We start from the raw sequence: 16,901 nt of genomic DNA on the forward strand, positions 1-16,901 counted from the left end.
ACTCTTTAGGAAGGTAAGCAAGCTGGTTTTAGGCATCTCATTCCCACCCCAACCCTCCCCCCCCCCCCCCCCCCCCCCCCCCCCCCGCTGAGACAGGGTTTTTCTGTGTAGCTTTGGTGCCTGTCCTGGAACTAGCTCTTGTAGACCAGGCTGACCTGGAACTCACAGAGATCCACCTGCCTGCCTTTGCGAGTGCTGGGATTAAAGACGTGCGCCACCACCGCCCAGCTAGCACCTCATTCTTCATCCCAGTCCTGGTGTTAGTCTGGTTGCTGTAGGAGCCCGTGTACCAGAGGGTCAGCGAAATGGAAGTGATTCTGAAGTAACTTTTAACTTTGTAAATCTCCTAAAGATCTCTTTATTCCCATTTCCCTTCTGCAAAAGGAAATGCTGAGTGTGGTTCCATCCCAGCAGCTAAGGACAGGGCGAGAGCCCCACAAAGTCATTCAATAAATTCCTGTGCTTTCAACGGTCCCTGCTGTCTCTGCCCTCAGAGGAGGCCTAAGCCATTCTCCTATACGATTCCAGTTCTTAGGAGACAGGAAGGGAGGGAAGCAAAAAGCAGGAACAAGACAAGGAAGCAATTCACACGGGGCCCTGGACCATGGGGCAGTGCAAAGTTGAAGAATTAACCAACATGCCATCTTTAGGAATCTCTGGATCCATCTGAGGAAGATCTCAGGTCACAAAGATGATTCTGAGAAACAATGGCTTTGCCTGAGTGGTCATAATGAAGCAGAAAAATGTTTAAACCTTCAGATATTCAGTGACAGTGAAGGCGAAAAACATCCAAAACCTCTAAGAAGCCTGCCTTCCCACAGCCAGCAATGGCTCACCTCTGAGGGAGCAAGGCTGGCTACAGAACAGAGCCTCCTGGGGCTAAAGGGACCTCACCCACCACCCACCTTCAGGCATGTGTTAAACAATCTACTTCTCTTTAAAATTTAGAAAGCTCAGTCAGTGACCCTTTTTGGGTCCTCTGTATTTTTACAGGACTTGTCTATGACATGATAAGACTTCTTTAGAAACCCATCAAAGCCTTGCTCCATCTTCACCAACCCCACAAGACAATACACAGGGTTAGGAATGAACAGGAAACAAACGTACAAGCCAAAGTTATGAGAGGTCCTGCTTTCTAGATTTACAAGCGTGTCTGTATTCCTTATCACTGCATAGTGCTAACAACTCATTTTATAGATGAGGAACTCCAACCCCAGAAAGTATAGCAATTTGAACTAACTGCACAACTAGTAAAATGTGACCTGGATTCAAAGCCATTAGAAAAGTATCTCTTGTAGGATAAATGTACGATAGGTATGGTAGAGGAGAGAAAAAGGAGTCAAAAACTAAAATCCAACCTACAAGTGTGCTGAGCACAACTGAGCACGTCTGTGGCCCCAGTCGTGAGGCAAAGGCAGGAAGATGGCCGCAGGTTCAAGGCCAGCTTGATAGGGATGCCCTGTCTCAGCCACCCTACCCTGAAAAATCCTCTAGGTGCGGTGGGGGAGGGGTGGGGTCTCACAGGAGCCTTTTGTGCCTGTTTCTGTTGTTCTGATTTGCTTTTCATTTTTTCTCCCTGCCCGCAGGTTTACTGACAAAGAGAGGAACTTACTCTGTGCAATGGCCATGACTCCAGACAAGGGGGTCATGATGAGGTTCTGAGATTGTTGGGGATTGTGATGGGAGAGGCTGTGGATATTCGTCAAGGTGCTGACGGGAGGCAGTCCTCCTCCTGAGACAGTGATCTGCTGGAAAGGAAAAAGAAAGGCAGCGTGAGTGGGGTCAAACCACTAAGGGGAGGGCTGTTTCCAGAATGCTACCACTCAGCAACTGATCCATTCACATAACAACTAAAGTTAAACAGCGGGGCAGACTCCGTTCTAGAAGCGGAGGGGAGGATAGTGACAGTCAGGGCTCTGTCCTCATGGCCCTGGTATCTGTCCATTCTTTGACGTGCCATCTTGACTGACACGTCCTTCTGTTAGTGTGTTACATGACTGTCACCTGCTCACTATTCAGGTGCCCTCCATCCTGATTTCCTATCTTTTATGTGATGGATGCCGGAGATAGGGGACTGCTAAAAATAAAACAGAGGCAATGCCCTAGGACTCCTCAGTGAGGGTAGACTAGGAATCGGGAAGGAGTGCAGAGTGCTCCCCGCTCATGCATCAGCTCACTGCAGTCCCAAGAGTTCTGACATGCCCATTTTCCAGATAGACATGCATCTTGCCTGAGACCCTGAAGCTCGGAAATAGTACGTCCACCTGTTCTTCAAGTAGGGTCAGTCTGCCCTGGGAACCATTTTTAACCTATTTTATATGAGAATCTCCTTCTGCCTCTCCCCACACTGATTAATTACTAAGAGTATGGGGAGTTAAGATTTTTCTTGTTTCCCCAAATCTTCACCATACTTTAAAAGTGCTCCCCCTCCTCCCTCCCTCCTCCTCTGTCTTCAGTCAAAGCGCCGACACTACTAGGGACAACTAAACCCGTCTCTACTGTTCACCATCACATTTTAACGGCAGATCCATAGGTGAAGCGACCAGTTCTTGCATGTGCATTGTCTACGACTGCTGTATTTAATTCTTTTATTTGTCCTGACTAATCTCTTTTCCTATTTTTCATCTTTCCTGGTGTATAGTTGTAAAAAAGTATCAAATCCTACCTGGGGCTCACCCTTGCTTTAACAAAGGTGTCTATTAGCCCACTGGCTGGAACTTTCTCAATAGTACTAAATAAAAACCACTGTGAAAATGTGTCATTTTGATCTCAATATTAATCAAAAATATTTCCAATGTCCTCTTATAACCATATATAAAAATCAGCTTGATATGCAGGCTTTTTCAAAGTAATTTACCATCCATAGTTTTGAAATAATTTCTAATTTTTGTGTTTTTGAGACAAGGTTTTTCTGCATAGTCCTGGTGTCCTGGAACTCACTCTAGACCAGGCTGGCTCTTGAACTCACAGAGATTTGCCCGCCTCGGCCTTCCGAGTGCTGGGATTAAAAGTGTGAGCCACCACCACCCAGCCCTATTTTTTTCTTAAGAAAAGACCTTCTCTCATCATAAGCAGACCCAGGTATCACTGAGAGCACTAGGAAACCTAAAGAGGGTCCATCACACATGCAGCTCCCTCACTGACATCTTCCTGTTCCCTAGAGTCCTTCAGTCTCACTCAAGTACCTGGAAGGAGGAGAGCTCCCACTGGTCCTTCTGGTCAACCTGACACTTTCCAAGGTTAACGTGGAAAAGGGAGGTAGGGGGTGGGTGGGCTCTTAAATAGGTTTGTTTGTGTTTTTAAAATGAACATCAAGAAATAAGTTAGAGGTCACATGACCAATAAGGAATTTTCACCACATCAAACAAGAGGGAACCAGCCTGCTTGCTGGACTTGTTTTTCAAACTGTCAGAGTCATAAAAAAAAAAAAAAAGAAAGAAAGAAATTGTGACCTGCCCTCAGACCAAATCCCTTGTGTAATATGGTCTTGAGGGGAAAGCCAGCGGAGGAGTTCAGGCCACCCCGCTCAGCACTTCAGTTTGAGGGTACCACAGAAATGTGGGTGTCAATGACAAAAATGATTATGTGTGGCTTTACTATTTGTAAGCCACTTTCCCAGAAGTCCTCAGTCTGTAATGGCACAAACAGGGCAAGCATTATGACTTTTGTCCCTGGGTCACATATTAAGAAGCTGACCCTCAGAAGAGATATACAGATGAGCTGTATGTCAGTGGACAGTAAGCAAGGGAACCCAAGTCCATGTTAAGTTTTGCTAGATTTTCAGTATCATCTGCTTACTGTGCTTGGCAACCTTGGTCAGGTGACTTCCCACTCTAAGAAGTAACCACTACTTTCTGCTTGCTTCCAGGATGGAAGGAAGCCAGAGGGTTGCCAAAGGATGGAAGGAAGCCAGAGAGTTGCCAAAGATTCCATGATAACCCTTAACACAACAATTTGGAGAGCCTGGATTATATAATACCTTTGATACGGTAATTTCTTTATGTGCCTACAACATGTGAGGTTAGGGCTATTAGCCCTATCTTGCAGAAAAAGAAGGTGAAATCTAGCAAGTTTAAGAAATGTCTCTAAACTTTTTTTTCAATAAAAAGAAAGAAAGAAAGAGAGAGAGAGAGAGAGAGAGAGAGAGAAAGAAAAGAAAGATCTCAATTGGTAGCCCCATAGTTGAACACAGGTGATCTACCTCCAAGGTCTGACTTAATATTGCCAAAGTATCACATGGGTAAAACAAACAAACAAACAAACAAACAAAAAACAGCATACACAAATTACAGCCTTAACTAGGTCTGCTCTTTTGGCATGGGGAAGGGCCTGCTCTCAAACAGAGCTATAAGTAATCTTCACACCAACTCTAGCACATGGTATTATTTCTCCCATTTTGCAAATGAAAACACTGAAGCTAAGCAATTCTTTGACTCTATTTTGGTACATGTCAGAGCCAAGACTGCACGTTTGGATTCCCTTGCCCATGTGCCTGTGTTATTTTTTAAATCTCTCTCTCTCTCCTCCTCCCTCCCTCCCTCCCTCCCTCCCTCCCTCTCTCTCTCTCTCTCCCTCTCCCTCTCTCTCTCTGTGTGTGTGTGTGTTGCCACCTGGTATTACTTCAAGCACACACTCATCAGTGTAATGTGTATTCCTTACGCTTATGCAGCGCGTGTGTTACCCTCTGAGCTCTTTCTCCAACCCATCATGCTCTTTTTAAGCCGTGTTCCACTCTTGCGTTGGTGGAACACGGTCTGGGATGCACTCGTTATACATTAACAGAACAGATTCGAGTTTGAGCACCCTGCAAGAGTGACATAACATATGAACCAGGGTGTTGGAGACAAGTGAGAAGCTGGTCCCTGCAAACAAACGTGGAGATATTTGTTAACATTGAGGTGTGCTGTCTTGGTCAATCATCAATCTGGTCCACAGTGCCCAGTGAGGGCAGTGCTGAGGGAAGCACAAGAGCGTGTCTGCAGGCTGTTTATGGAGCAGCCTGGACCTGGCCAGCGTCGTGTGTGCCTTAAGGAAGAGCAAGAGAGCTCAAAGAGAGACTCCAAGGGCCTTTAAGCAATAAGAGATAAGGCAAAGAATTGTATTTTATTTCACTTTTCCAGTGCTTAGGGCTTCATTCTTCTAGGCAAAGAACCTCTACCACTGAGATATCCCTAACCCAGAACCTGGGAGATCATCATCATCATCATCATCATCATCATCATCATCATCATCATCTCTGTGTATGAATGCTTTGCCTGCATGTATGTCTATTCATCACATGAACATCTAGAGCTCATGGAGTCCAGAAGATGGTATCAAATCCTATAGAACTGGGGTTACGGACAGTTGTGAGCCATTGTGTGGGTACTGGGGATTGAACTCCAGTGCTCTGAAGGGACAGCCAGTTCTCTTGACCACTGAGTCACCTCTCCAGCCCCACGTAGGAGTTCTTAGTCCACTGAGAAGTGAAGACCTCTTCTGCACACCTCTTCTTCTGGGGGAAGCCTGTGTAATGCTTTAACTCTAACTTGTTTGCTTTTTTACATTGACTGTTAAGAAAAGACTAAGGGCTGGAAAGATGGCTCAGGGGTTAAAATCACTGGCTGCTCTTCCAGAGGACCTGGGTTCAATTTCCAGCACCAATATGGCAGCTCACAACCATCGGTAACTCCAGTCCCAGGGGGTCCAACACACACACAGTACACAGAAGTGTGTAGGCAGAATATCCATTCACATAAAATAAAAGTAAAGGTTAAAAAAACATTAAAAGATAAAAGAGACTATAAAGACTTACATATGAAACTTATATATGCATCTTACAAGGTAGCGGCACTGATTGTTGGCAGGGAGGTAAGGGTCTCTCTTAGGGGGTGAGCTGAAAAATGCTTCCTGCCAGGTTGCCCATGATTTTTGTTTACCAAGACTCCCACTAGAGGCCAGCTCAGGTCTCCTGAAACTGGAGTTGTCCAGATCAGCCCCCCTCCCCCAGGACCTTCAAGTTGTTTTTCTTCCAAGGAACTGGAGACTTGATCAGCTGTGACTCACTCCTCCTGTGTTGCCTACACAGCACACACGCCAAGGACTAAAATGGCAAGTGTTCCCTGCCACCCTCCAGCCCCCACCGGCCAAGGCCACGCGGTGGGAGGGGGGCAGACACCTTTCGGGAATGTGTGCAGCTCCACCTTCAGCTTGGAAGTCAGGAACCCTCGCTCCTCCCTCCCATGAAACAGAGCGTGACCCAGAGAATAAAGTTTTCCATTTCCTACCCTCACGGTTGGTGTTGTAATCCTCTTGTTGTCTCAAAAGCCCTCTTCCATGCCCCTGTGTTGCCGGACATGAATTGGGGGATGGGTCTAGAATGGTGGTGCTCGGGTATAAAGAGGCGTTCAGAGAGGATGGGGGTGACAAATCAGAATGCACTATATACATGTACAAAATTGTCAAAGAACAAACTCAATAAAAGTTAAATGTATATAAAAAAAATAGGCCAGGCGGTGGTGGCGCATGCCTTTAATCCCCAGCACTCGGGAGGCAGAGGCAGGTGGATCTCTGTGAGTTCAAGGCCAGCCTGGTCTCCAAGAGCTAGTTCCAGGACAGGTTCCAAAGCTACAGAGAAACCGTGTCTCGGGGGGAAAAAAAAAGAATTAGAACCCTTGGAAATTCAAGTGAGCCTTACTGAGCAGGATAAGGGTTCATCTGGGTGTGGGGCTATGGCCAGAGGTATAGAAAACTTCAGAGGAAATGGCACGGCCACAGACGTAACAGCACTGCCATTCATGAAATATTTACGATGCTGAGTGTTTTCATATGTGTTATCACACTTCCTCCACGACACTATTGCTGTTACCTCCACTTTATAGGCGAGGAAAAGAGAGCCAAAGTAGTTCCTTAATTCACCCAAGGCTGCGCCATGACCAAGTGCCAGAGCTGAGATTTCAAAGTAGGTCATTGTACCTTCAAAGTCCCCCCCCCCCCCCCGCACCTGCCATCATGTCCTTCCTCTGGCTCCATTCAGGAAATTTCTCCCATCTCTTGCCATCCACTACCACCCGATTCTGCCCTCATCAGAACCAAAGGAGTTGGGGAAGGAGTCTGGGGCTTGTTTCAAAGTGAGGTGCTCTCTGGGTTTAAAAAAGAAGTCTGGTTTTGGAGGCCTTGGAGGGAAGGATGAATGAACATTTTATCAACACAAATGTCATTGGCAGCCCCAAAATAAACAGTGTCCCACCCGGCTCGCTCCTTTATGAGGCATTCAATCAATAAAATGAGAGCAGAGCTCTGTCAGATTTATTGGCTGGGTTCAAACTGAACACCTCTTATACCCGCCAAAGGCTGGGTCACCAGTCTACCTTTCCGTTTTTGCTCTGGACAGCCCCCGTTTCCCCCGTGGGGCTACAATGGTTCATTGTTTAAGGCAGGCCTTGTGAGAAGTTGTATTTGTTTTGCCTCTTATCTTATCGGCTCTGGCGCTACAATGGCCCAGGTGTACTCACCATTTTACCATCAGGTGAGAGGAGATTGTGGCCTGGGTCCAGGCTGCCGGGGGAGACTTGCTGTAAAACTGACTGGCTGGTCACCATGGCACTGTTGCCATGGTGACTGATGGCTGAAGAGGAAGTGACCTCATTGTTTCCCTGCTGGCTGTAGCGCACTCCTGCAAAAAATGTGAACCCAACAGGAAACATTAGTGTCACTGGGGCCCCTGAACACTGACTTGGTGCCCTTTGTTTTCAGTGGTGGACGACAAGGAAACAAAATTGATTTCTTCTCCCCGACCACTCACAAGAACAATCAGCTATCTTCCTCTGTGTGTGGCCTCTGCTTTGACCATGGAATGTTAGATCTCTGAAGGGAGGCTGGTTTGTCATTTTGGTCATGAGCATTAGCCTGCAATGGCTGAGCCATCTCTCCAGCCCAGGAGAGGTCACTTTGACCCGTTTTAATTCGTTCTTTGTTATAGTGCCGGTGTTTTAGCACTTGGTGGTCATTCAGTCAACTTCTGTTGGAGGACGGAGGGATGGAAAGCAGGAGAGAGTGAGCTGAACCTGCTGAGGCATCAGTCTCTCTGAAGGTGGAGGCAGATCAACCAATGAGGGTGGGACAGAGTCCCAATGTTTTCTAGCAAGAAGGGGCAGCGGGAAGACTTTAGGGTTTATAAACAGACACATGTAGGTTAAAATCCTGGCCGGGCCCTGCACCTCTACTTCCTCTCATGAAACAGAGAATGTGTCCTCCCCAGGGCTATTTGAGGATTGAAGACAACCTCTCTCCAGTTGCCAGCATAATGCCAAACACCTCAAAACTGAGGTTGAAGATGCCTGGCGGGGTGAGCTGGTAGTCGGACAGACCTCAAGACGATTGTTGAATTCTAGGACTCCTAAGGTCAGATTCCAAGCACTGATGGAATGTTCTGGTAGAGAGCAGCTTCTAGCGGCTCCTGCTTTGGCAGACTGATTGATGCATTGCCCAGGAAGCTGCTTGGCAGGAGGCCTGGCTGCCGCTCTGCAGACTCTTTCCTCCGGGAACATCTGGACGGCACTCCTGTCTCGCCTGTATGTTTTGACTCCCTGGCCAGCTATTTACCTCCCCAAGATGCCCTGCTCCCAAGAGAGCGGCGATAACGCTGGGAGTCAGGTGTATGCTCACCTCCCAGCCTGTCCCCATCATCGATTGGGTCTCAAGTCAAACAGTCCCTGGACTTAGCCTATTTAATTTGGCTGAAGGAAAAGGGCCAGCCCTCTGATGATCAAATATGGGTCACAGGGAGGCTTCTCCCCTACCACAGGCCACACAATTATTTATTTAAAAATAATTAACTAAGGATATCCATGGGAAGCAAAAGCCTTGACAAGGGGTCATACTAAGAGCCCAGAGCCTCTTCTTAGAGGCTAGACAGCACAGAACAGGGCGACTGCAGCTCACAGGCTTTTACCTTCCCTAAAGAACTTTATTGTGTTGTAGCCGCTGTTCTGAGCACAGATGCGTCTCCTGACTTCCCCTTTAAGATCTCTAGCTCTCCAAACTTCCCCTTTAAGATTATTGGCTGGGAGTTAGATCACAGCTTTACCATCTCTCTACTGGTAGAAGCTGGAGGTGGTGGGCTATGGAGGGGGGCTGTTGTGAGTGCAGCATGGAGGGAATTAGGCAGGGGGCTTGTCAGCTCTGGGGCCATCTGTATCCCTTCCTCACTGATGCTCCTCTCATAGACACGACAGTCACTGGAGTTAATTCCCAGGGAAAGGGCCAGGGATGGTCAGATATCATACAATGGTACATAGACCACACACCAGGAAGAGATGTTCTTATCAGAGGAAAAGAAAAGAGTCCTAGTCTTCGTCTATTTCATAAATTTGGCAACGAATGAGGAATGCAAAGTGTATAGGCACCGGGCGGGAGTGGCGCACACCTTTAATCCCAGCACTTGGGAAGCAGAGGGAGGTGGATCTCTGTGAGTTCGAGGCCAGCCTGGTCTACAAGAGCTAGTTCCAGGACAGCTAGGACTGTGACACAGAGAAACCTTGTCTCGAAAAAACAAAACAAAAAACCAAATCAAAATAAACAAGCAAGCAAGCAAACAAACAAACAAACAAAAAATAACGTATATAGGCTCTGGAGCTAGGTGGCCTGGGCTTAAATCCTGATTTAACCACGCCATAGCCATGTAACTTAGGGAGGTTATGTGCTTTCCCTGGGCTCCATTTCCATACTGTTAACTATGTCCTCCATTAGGTCCCTGGCAAAGAATGCAGTGAATTAATGGATGTACTGGTCCTCAGGTCATGCTGGGCATAGAAAAGTTGATCCAAGTATCTTCCCCTCTACTTTTGGACCATCTTCATCCAAATATCTGTAGGATGGCCGAGGTCACCCAACTTTACCGAGCACCCGTTAATCACTTAAAAAACCGTGCTGGGAAACTTCATTGAGAAGTGGATGAGCTCATCTTCCTCAGTCACCATTGCTAGCTCTGGACACAGCGATAGATGACAAAGCCTCTGGGTTAACTTTGATTTACTGAAGACACCAGGTTAACTGTCACAAAAGACCCATAGGAGAAACGGCTATGGCAGATCATGGCCACATATCCTCCATGACTAATTAGTCCTGTCCCCATCATGGACCCTACGAGCCACAGAAAGTTGATCCAACAGCCAACGTGCAATCTAGAAACCTCCCCAGGGTCCTGGATGCCACTCTTCCCTGGGCATCATGGGCCTTGGGTTATGGCTGAATTCCCAACAACCTAGGAAACAGACAGGTTACGACTCAGCAAGACTGGCTAGAAGTGTCAAAAGCATGAAGGATGCATATGGCTCTTCATCCAGCTGTGCCCTGAGATGTTTTTCATGTACATGTGCAAGTGGAAGCCAGAGGACAACCTTATGTAACCTTGAGTATTTGCCCTCAGGTATCACTGTGTTATCTTTGTTTTGAGAAGGTCTCTCTTTAGCCTGGATCCCCTCAGGTATGCTGAGACAGTCAGCCAGCAAACCCCAGGAATCCAGGTGTCTCTGCTTCCCCAGCACTGGGATTATAAGTCTGTATCTCCATGCTCAGCTTTAGCACGGGGTCAGGGAAGGTAACTGGGGATCCAACTCAGGTCCTCATGCTTGCATGGCAAGTTCTTCATGGACCAAGTTGCCTCTCTAGTCTCTCTGCTCAGAAACTTCTGAGGGGGGCCTTACATCTATGCTCTGCCTTATCTGAAATACATCATTCCTCACCGCACTCCATGTGGTCCCCTCTGTGCCTTGCCTATGCTGTTCCCTCTGTTTGGATGGTTCTTTTTCCTGTAGCATCTCTGAGAAGATGTTCTTCTAAGGCTCGAGGGCAGTGGTTCTCAACCTTCCTAATGCTGCGACCCTTTAATAGATTTCTTCATGTTGGGGTGATCCTCCCAGCCATGACATTATTTTTGTTGCTACTTCATAATTGTAATTTTGCTACTGTTATGAATCACAATAATATGCAGAATATCTGATATGCAACCCCTGTGAAAGGGTCATTTGGCCCCCAAAGGGGTCATGACCCAGAACTGATGATCTAGAGATTTGACATCAGGGCCGGCCTCCTTGTACTCCGATATGTTTCCTTTCCTCTCCCTCTCGAAGGAAGAGATGCCGTACTCATTGTTGCTTCTCTGGGCTAGCAGAGTACTTGGCATTGTGCCTATTTACAGAATGAAGGAACAAGACCTCAGCTGCTTTAAGGACCCATGCCCCAGATCAAGGGACAAACGGAAAGAGAAAGTAGGGTGAGTTCTGTATTGATGGTGTAAATCTGTTCCACATCTATCGCTAGGCGATCACTGCAAAGGCACACAAATTTCACAGCTGAGAGGCACCAGACAAATTCAGGAATTGGTACAAAGCTGAATGGGGCCACAAGGAATATAATAAGCAGCCCTGTGCATGCACGCATGCCCCCTTGAACAGCTGCCAGCCGCCTTGGTCACTCAAGTGCTATAAGCCACATCTATGACCATCAGGAACCATAGTTCCTCCCACCTGCGGACAGTCCTCTGTCCACCACTTCATGACAATGACCTGCAACCCTTCCGACAGCTGCTGCCTTAGACAAACTTCAGGACCCTTCCAAGCTCAAAGGCCACATTTATTCTTGGACAGCATTCATGTTCCGTTAACCATCTAGCAGCTGTAAAACTGCTAATGTTTTGATGGAAGGCTTATCTTTTTAAAATGTGTCACCGATGGTATGATTTTTCCCATTTGTCCTGTAATGGTTCTTGTGCAACCTAGCTTCGTGTGTTGTTTTTAGACACCTGTGTTGGTTTATACAGGGCCAGCTGTGCCTTGTGTGTTCAGAGGAGAGCTGTTCAGGGTGTGCCTAACTACAGAGGTGTGTCTGAAATCTGTTTCAGAGCTCCCACCTATAGCTTGTAGATCCCTGACTATGTAGCCCATCTCTCCAAGACCCTCAAAAAACAGCAAAGACTTCGATTCTGGAAATGAACAAAGTACCAGACATTGAGGGTTCTGTCTGTCTCCCCTTATCTCCATTAAGAGTTGAATCAATCAACTTTTTAGGCTTTAGGACATATAGATTTCCTTCCTCTGGTGATAGACGGTGGATTAATAAAATAATTTAAGAGAAGCACTGGGCTTCACTGGAAGACAAAACAAACCAAAGAGCAATTTCAACCAGGAAGTCATGTCTGGAATTGCTCCTGTATCAGGAGAAGAGAGTGGGGACTCCTGGGTAATAGGAGCTCAGCTTGTCCCTCACATGGCCCTTGGCACTGTAGCCTGGGGGCTCCCTTTGCTGTAAGCTGTCCCCAGCACCTGGTGGGATGCCTTCACCCTTGACACTTCGTTTTGAAGCCAGCTCCTATTCCTGATAATGCAGGAATGTTCCTCCAGTTGGTGGCCTCGTGCCAGCTCGAGTGAGCGCCCCAGCCACCAACAGAGTAAACATTACTCAACTGGCCAGGGCTCTGTCACACACATTCTTCCTCTGTGTTCCTAACCTCATGCAGAGCACAGCCCAAACCCATTGGGTCTGAAAACTAGATATTTACACGGGGGTAGGAGGGAGCATGGGAGGGAGCAAGTTCTCCCCAAATGAAGCCATTATGCCCGCAAATCATGCACAGACTGAACTGTGTTTCTTATGAAGCCCCAGCCTTGTACTGGGAAGGGGGAAAGGGAGTGTTATACTAGTCTTTCGTGGCCCAGTCCTGTGTCCTCATACCCGCCCCCACCTGAGCACCATTCATTTTCCTTGAGGACAGAGGCAGAGAGACAGGCAGTCTGGTGAATTTCTCAGATACTCGTTTGTCATTAAAAGAATGGGACCAACTCCTTGGCTTGAAGTCGGTGACTCCAGACACCAAAGTTTTGAAATGAATTAGCACTGCTACCTCAGTTTCTCCACAGACAGCACCGATCTTTTGCTGTTCTGAATACTCTTTCTCCCTAATAAAGACCTAGGTTTGTACAGAGTTTAGGAGATTGAAAATTTGAAAGCCTACGAAGAGGAAACTCATGTAGGAAAATAAATTAAATTTAGACACTAGGGTGGGCTCCATTCTAGACCCTAAAGGCCTCAAGTAGGAGGCCCATTCATGGCATGAAAAACACAGGCATGTGAGAATGGCAAACATTCTTGACTCAAGGGTAAGACATTGAATGATACTTCAGGGAAGCCCACAAACTGGTTTTCTTATTAAAAAAAAAATCAAAGTAAATGCAAGCGGGGAAAGAAAGAAAGAAAGAAAGAAAGAAAGAAAGAAAAGTAGCTAAGAATGTGCATGGAGCCTTCAGACGTAACCTACAGGCGAGGTGGGAGGAGGGACAGGCAGCCTATGTCCTTCCTTCCATGGGGCTGGCCTTAGCAAGTGCGTCCTCATGTCCTTGCCAGGGAGCTGGTTTCTGCAAGCAAACATCAGGTGCTTTGCAAGATGACTTCAGCCTGGAGTCCAAGGCCACAGCTGAAAGAGCCTCCTTGGCGCTGGAGAACTGCCACAGGCCTCACCCAGGAGACGGTTTTATTCCAGGCTTCTCAGTGGGCCACAGATGTATATGGGACTCAGTGGGCCACAGAAGTTCTGAGGTGGTCCCCCAGCTAGTCTCCCGCTCTGAAGCTGACCCCCTTTCCTCTTCCTTCTAATCCCCAAATGGGTCCCCAATACTGAGCCACTTTATCATGACCCACAAGGAGTTCGTGTTTCTCGGTTGCACCTCTCATGAGAATGTATGTACCCTGAGTGTAGGTTGTCCATGTCATCCATCTGTCCTGCCCCCCCCCCCCAGTCTCCTCAGTAACTTCTATATGGCACCTGGCCTGGGCCAGGATTTGTGGAACGAGTCAATAAGAAAGAATGACCTGACAGAGGGCTCCATGAGAAGCCACCGCAGTATACGTGTATCCACTGAGTCTCCTACTTTTCTTTGTGAGGAGAGAAATATCGGTAAAGGACAGAAAAGGAAAGGGAAGAAGAAACTAAAACACAATTAAAATAGAGGAAACATTACGGAGAGATTTGAGCAATTTCTTATCAGGAGGCATCAGAGAGGGGTGTGGAGGGGTGTGTGGGATGCTTGAGATCTCACCCCGTGCTTTATTTTGGGCTGAAATGGATGCTGTTTGGATGTGTGGAGGGGGTGTCATTCCCTAGTCTTGCAGCCCAGGGATAACATCTGTTCTAAGGGGACAAGAGCAAGTGCTCATTTTAATATAGTGGGCTTTAAACGTGATAACATATACCCAGGTCATCTTACTGCTTGGCAAGGAAGATTCATTCACAGGCCTTGCAGAGTTGTGAGATGCCTAAATTTATACTTACCAAGTTAGAAACCCATTTGTGGTGCCCTGGGTTTGTTTTTGTGGTTAGGAAACGGATCGGTTAATGGGCACTTACTGTGGCAAAGTGAGTAATTTAAACACCCTTCTAAAAAAGAAACGAAGGTAAAAACCTACGAAGGGTTAATGATGGGCATCGTTAGTCTAATGCCCGCCCGCCCATGGGGGCAGACAGTGTCCTGCTGCAGTCTCCCTCCTGGGGTCACTGTCTTTTCTGAGAAGTTGCCTTTGCAGGCAGGGGTGATATGGCTGCAACAAAGGCTCCCAGGTTTGACTGACAGGGAGAATGGTGATGCTCCTAGTGGGTTGGGCAATGTGAGGAAGGCTATAAAGTCATCAGAAGACTGAGCCACTGGGTGTCCACACAAAGTAAGGACCTATAAATGGACATCTGTATTGTGACTGAAGGGCTAATAAAGTTGCCTTAGAAAAGGGAGGTTTTTCCACTGTGACCTCTTCATAAGCAATTCCCCCCACTGGGAGGGAATATCTAGGGACAAGATCCTTTAAGGCCTGACAAGTGTTAGAGCTGCCTCCTTAATGGAGGTTTGCCTGGTCAAACCCCAGCCTCTTCATCACTATCACTAGGACAGCTCCATCAGCATCATCAGCATCATCATCATCACTATTAGCAGCAGCAGCAGCAGCAGCAGCAGCAGCAGCAGCAGCATGGCAGATCGATGCTGATCACCCAGCAAGCACCAGGTATCAGACACTGAGACTTTGGAGGAGGAGGATGACTGGCTTCTAGCTTGCTAGAAGAGGAGCACCAGATGAGCCCTAGGGGAACGTCATCAGAGAACTGACGGCCGCTCAGACCCTGGCAGACTTTCTTCTGTCTCTTCAGGCAGCTCAGATGTACAGAGTCTAGGTCTCAGACTACCCAGTGGAAACTCAGAAAGACCCAGTCTCACACTTTCCTTGTCCAAGGAATAATGGTTAGTAAAAGATGATTAAAGGGTCTAAGTCAGTAGACCATGAAACTAACTAGTACAACTAGACTAAGTGAGTGGTCTAAAACAGTAGAAACCAAGCTAGGAGAGCATTAGGGAGAAAGCTAGGCTGTGCTCTTTGAGAAGTTTCTGGGAGTACTGAATGTTGGCACTATTTTGTGAACTGCAAACTTTAGATAAGAGATGGTGCATCAGGACAATTTTTTCCCCCAAAAAGGGAAGCTCGCTTTAAATAATATTTACAGATGCCATAGAAAAATGAATGTTATGGTCAGTTTAACTATAAACTAGACTTAACTAACTTACAATCAGGAACATTTATGCATTAAGCATTTGTTCAGGAATCTCTCTATGACAGATACATTTATTTCACCATTAAGTAGAGTGGCTACCATGGTGCCAGGCCTAGCAGGAGAGACAGTGAAGAATCCAGCAGGGGCTTAGGGAGGGCTCAGCTCAGGGCTGGCTCTACCCCTCAGGCCTCCCTTCACTATAGGAACAAGGCAAAGCCTTTTGTGTTTTTCTATGACAGGAAGGGATGCTGAGCCATGGAGTAGAATTCTACATAACAAAGAAGACAGGCTGCACGGTTCTGTTCCAATCCTCCAATCCATAAAACACCTAGAGCTCAGCAAAGCCCACAGTGCAACTGCAGGGGTTGTTTGGAGGGGTCTCCTCCTTGCCACCCAAGTTCTCACACAGGTGTCAGGGCCATCAGAGTCCAACAGAGGTGGACCAAGAAGAGGCATCTGTGGACCAGGTCCCAAGGCACGGGCATAGAGTCTGCCACTCAAAGGCCCCGGAAGTGTTAACCTCTGGCAGTTATAGGTGTCCTGTTTATACCCAGTATAAATCTGTTTATTGTGACTCGCCCCACCCAATCTGCTGATGTCGTAAAGCCCTAATGGTCCCTAATAAAGGTGGAAGGCTTCTAGCAGCACAGAGTTCCTGACACGGGGATGGAGTGAGGGAGAGGAAAAAAAAGAGGGAGGCAGACAGATGATGAACATAACAAGAAAACTCCACCACGACAAGCCTCTCTGCACCTCAGACAGCAGAATCTGGGGCCTCAAGGCTGGATGCAGCACACAGTCTCCAAGCAATGACAGGTCAGAATCCTCATTAAGTTTAGTGATTTTTCCCCCCCCAACATTACTCCTGTTTGTTAGCGCTTCTGGTTTCCTGAATCTAAGTCCAGGGCTCCTGACACAGCTGCCTCTCCTCTTCCATCTGAGCAAAGAACCGCTGTTATCACTGCCGATCCTTCAGAAGGCTCCTGTGCTGCCTGGTCAAGTTACAGCCAACCCCTGGCGGTGCATCCAGGTGTCCTGGGACACGTCACAATGCTCTACACCCAAGTACTACTGCACCCAAGCAAATTTGATTCTATAGGGGTGTGTGCAGCCTACCGTGTCTGTGTTTAGTGAGCTCCCCAGATTACTCTGATGTGCTCTAGGAAGGAGATCTGAGAATCCCAGATTTTGCCAGTGTTTCAGTTTCATGGTTCTGGATGTCTCAAATGATGACCAAAGTTCTTAGAAACTGCAAAGCCATGGCCTTATCAAGAACCCTAGAGACCTAGAGCCCTTCCTTGGTCAGCTGAGGAGCGCTACAAGAGCCCCGAAT

General features: G+C 47.3%; 1 protein-coding gene across 4 annotated transcripts in view; it reads right to left on the reverse strand.

The window, feature by feature from the left end:
- The window catches only part of Hnf1b (HNF1 homeobox B), a 53,328-nt gene that overhangs the window by 14,336 nt on the left and 22,091 nt on the right, over window positions 1-16,901 (reverse strand). For 2 of the 4 annotated variants that reach the window (XM_041665334.1, XM_041665336.1), the window contains exons 5-6: window positions 7,494-7,654; window positions 1,613-1,745 (exon numbers count right to left, since the gene is read on the reverse strand). In XM_041665334.1, coding sequence (XP_041521268.1) covers window positions 1,613-1,745; window positions 7,494-7,654 — 294 coding nt within the window. Of the gene's footprint in view, window positions 1-1,612; window positions 1,749-7,493; window positions 7,655-16,901 lie in introns of all 4 variants that reach the window. The other 2 variants (XM_041665335.1, XM_041665333.1) reach the window with 1 other exon arrangement.

This window comes from Microtus oregoni, unplaced genomic scaffold, assembly GCF_018167655.1.
Source record: "Microtus oregoni isolate MIOR12 unplaced genomic scaffold, Mior012 000015F_ref0000493, whole genome shotgun sequence".
Taxonomy (NCBI): Eukaryota; Metazoa; Chordata; class Mammalia; order Rodentia; family Cricetidae; genus Microtus; species Microtus oregoni.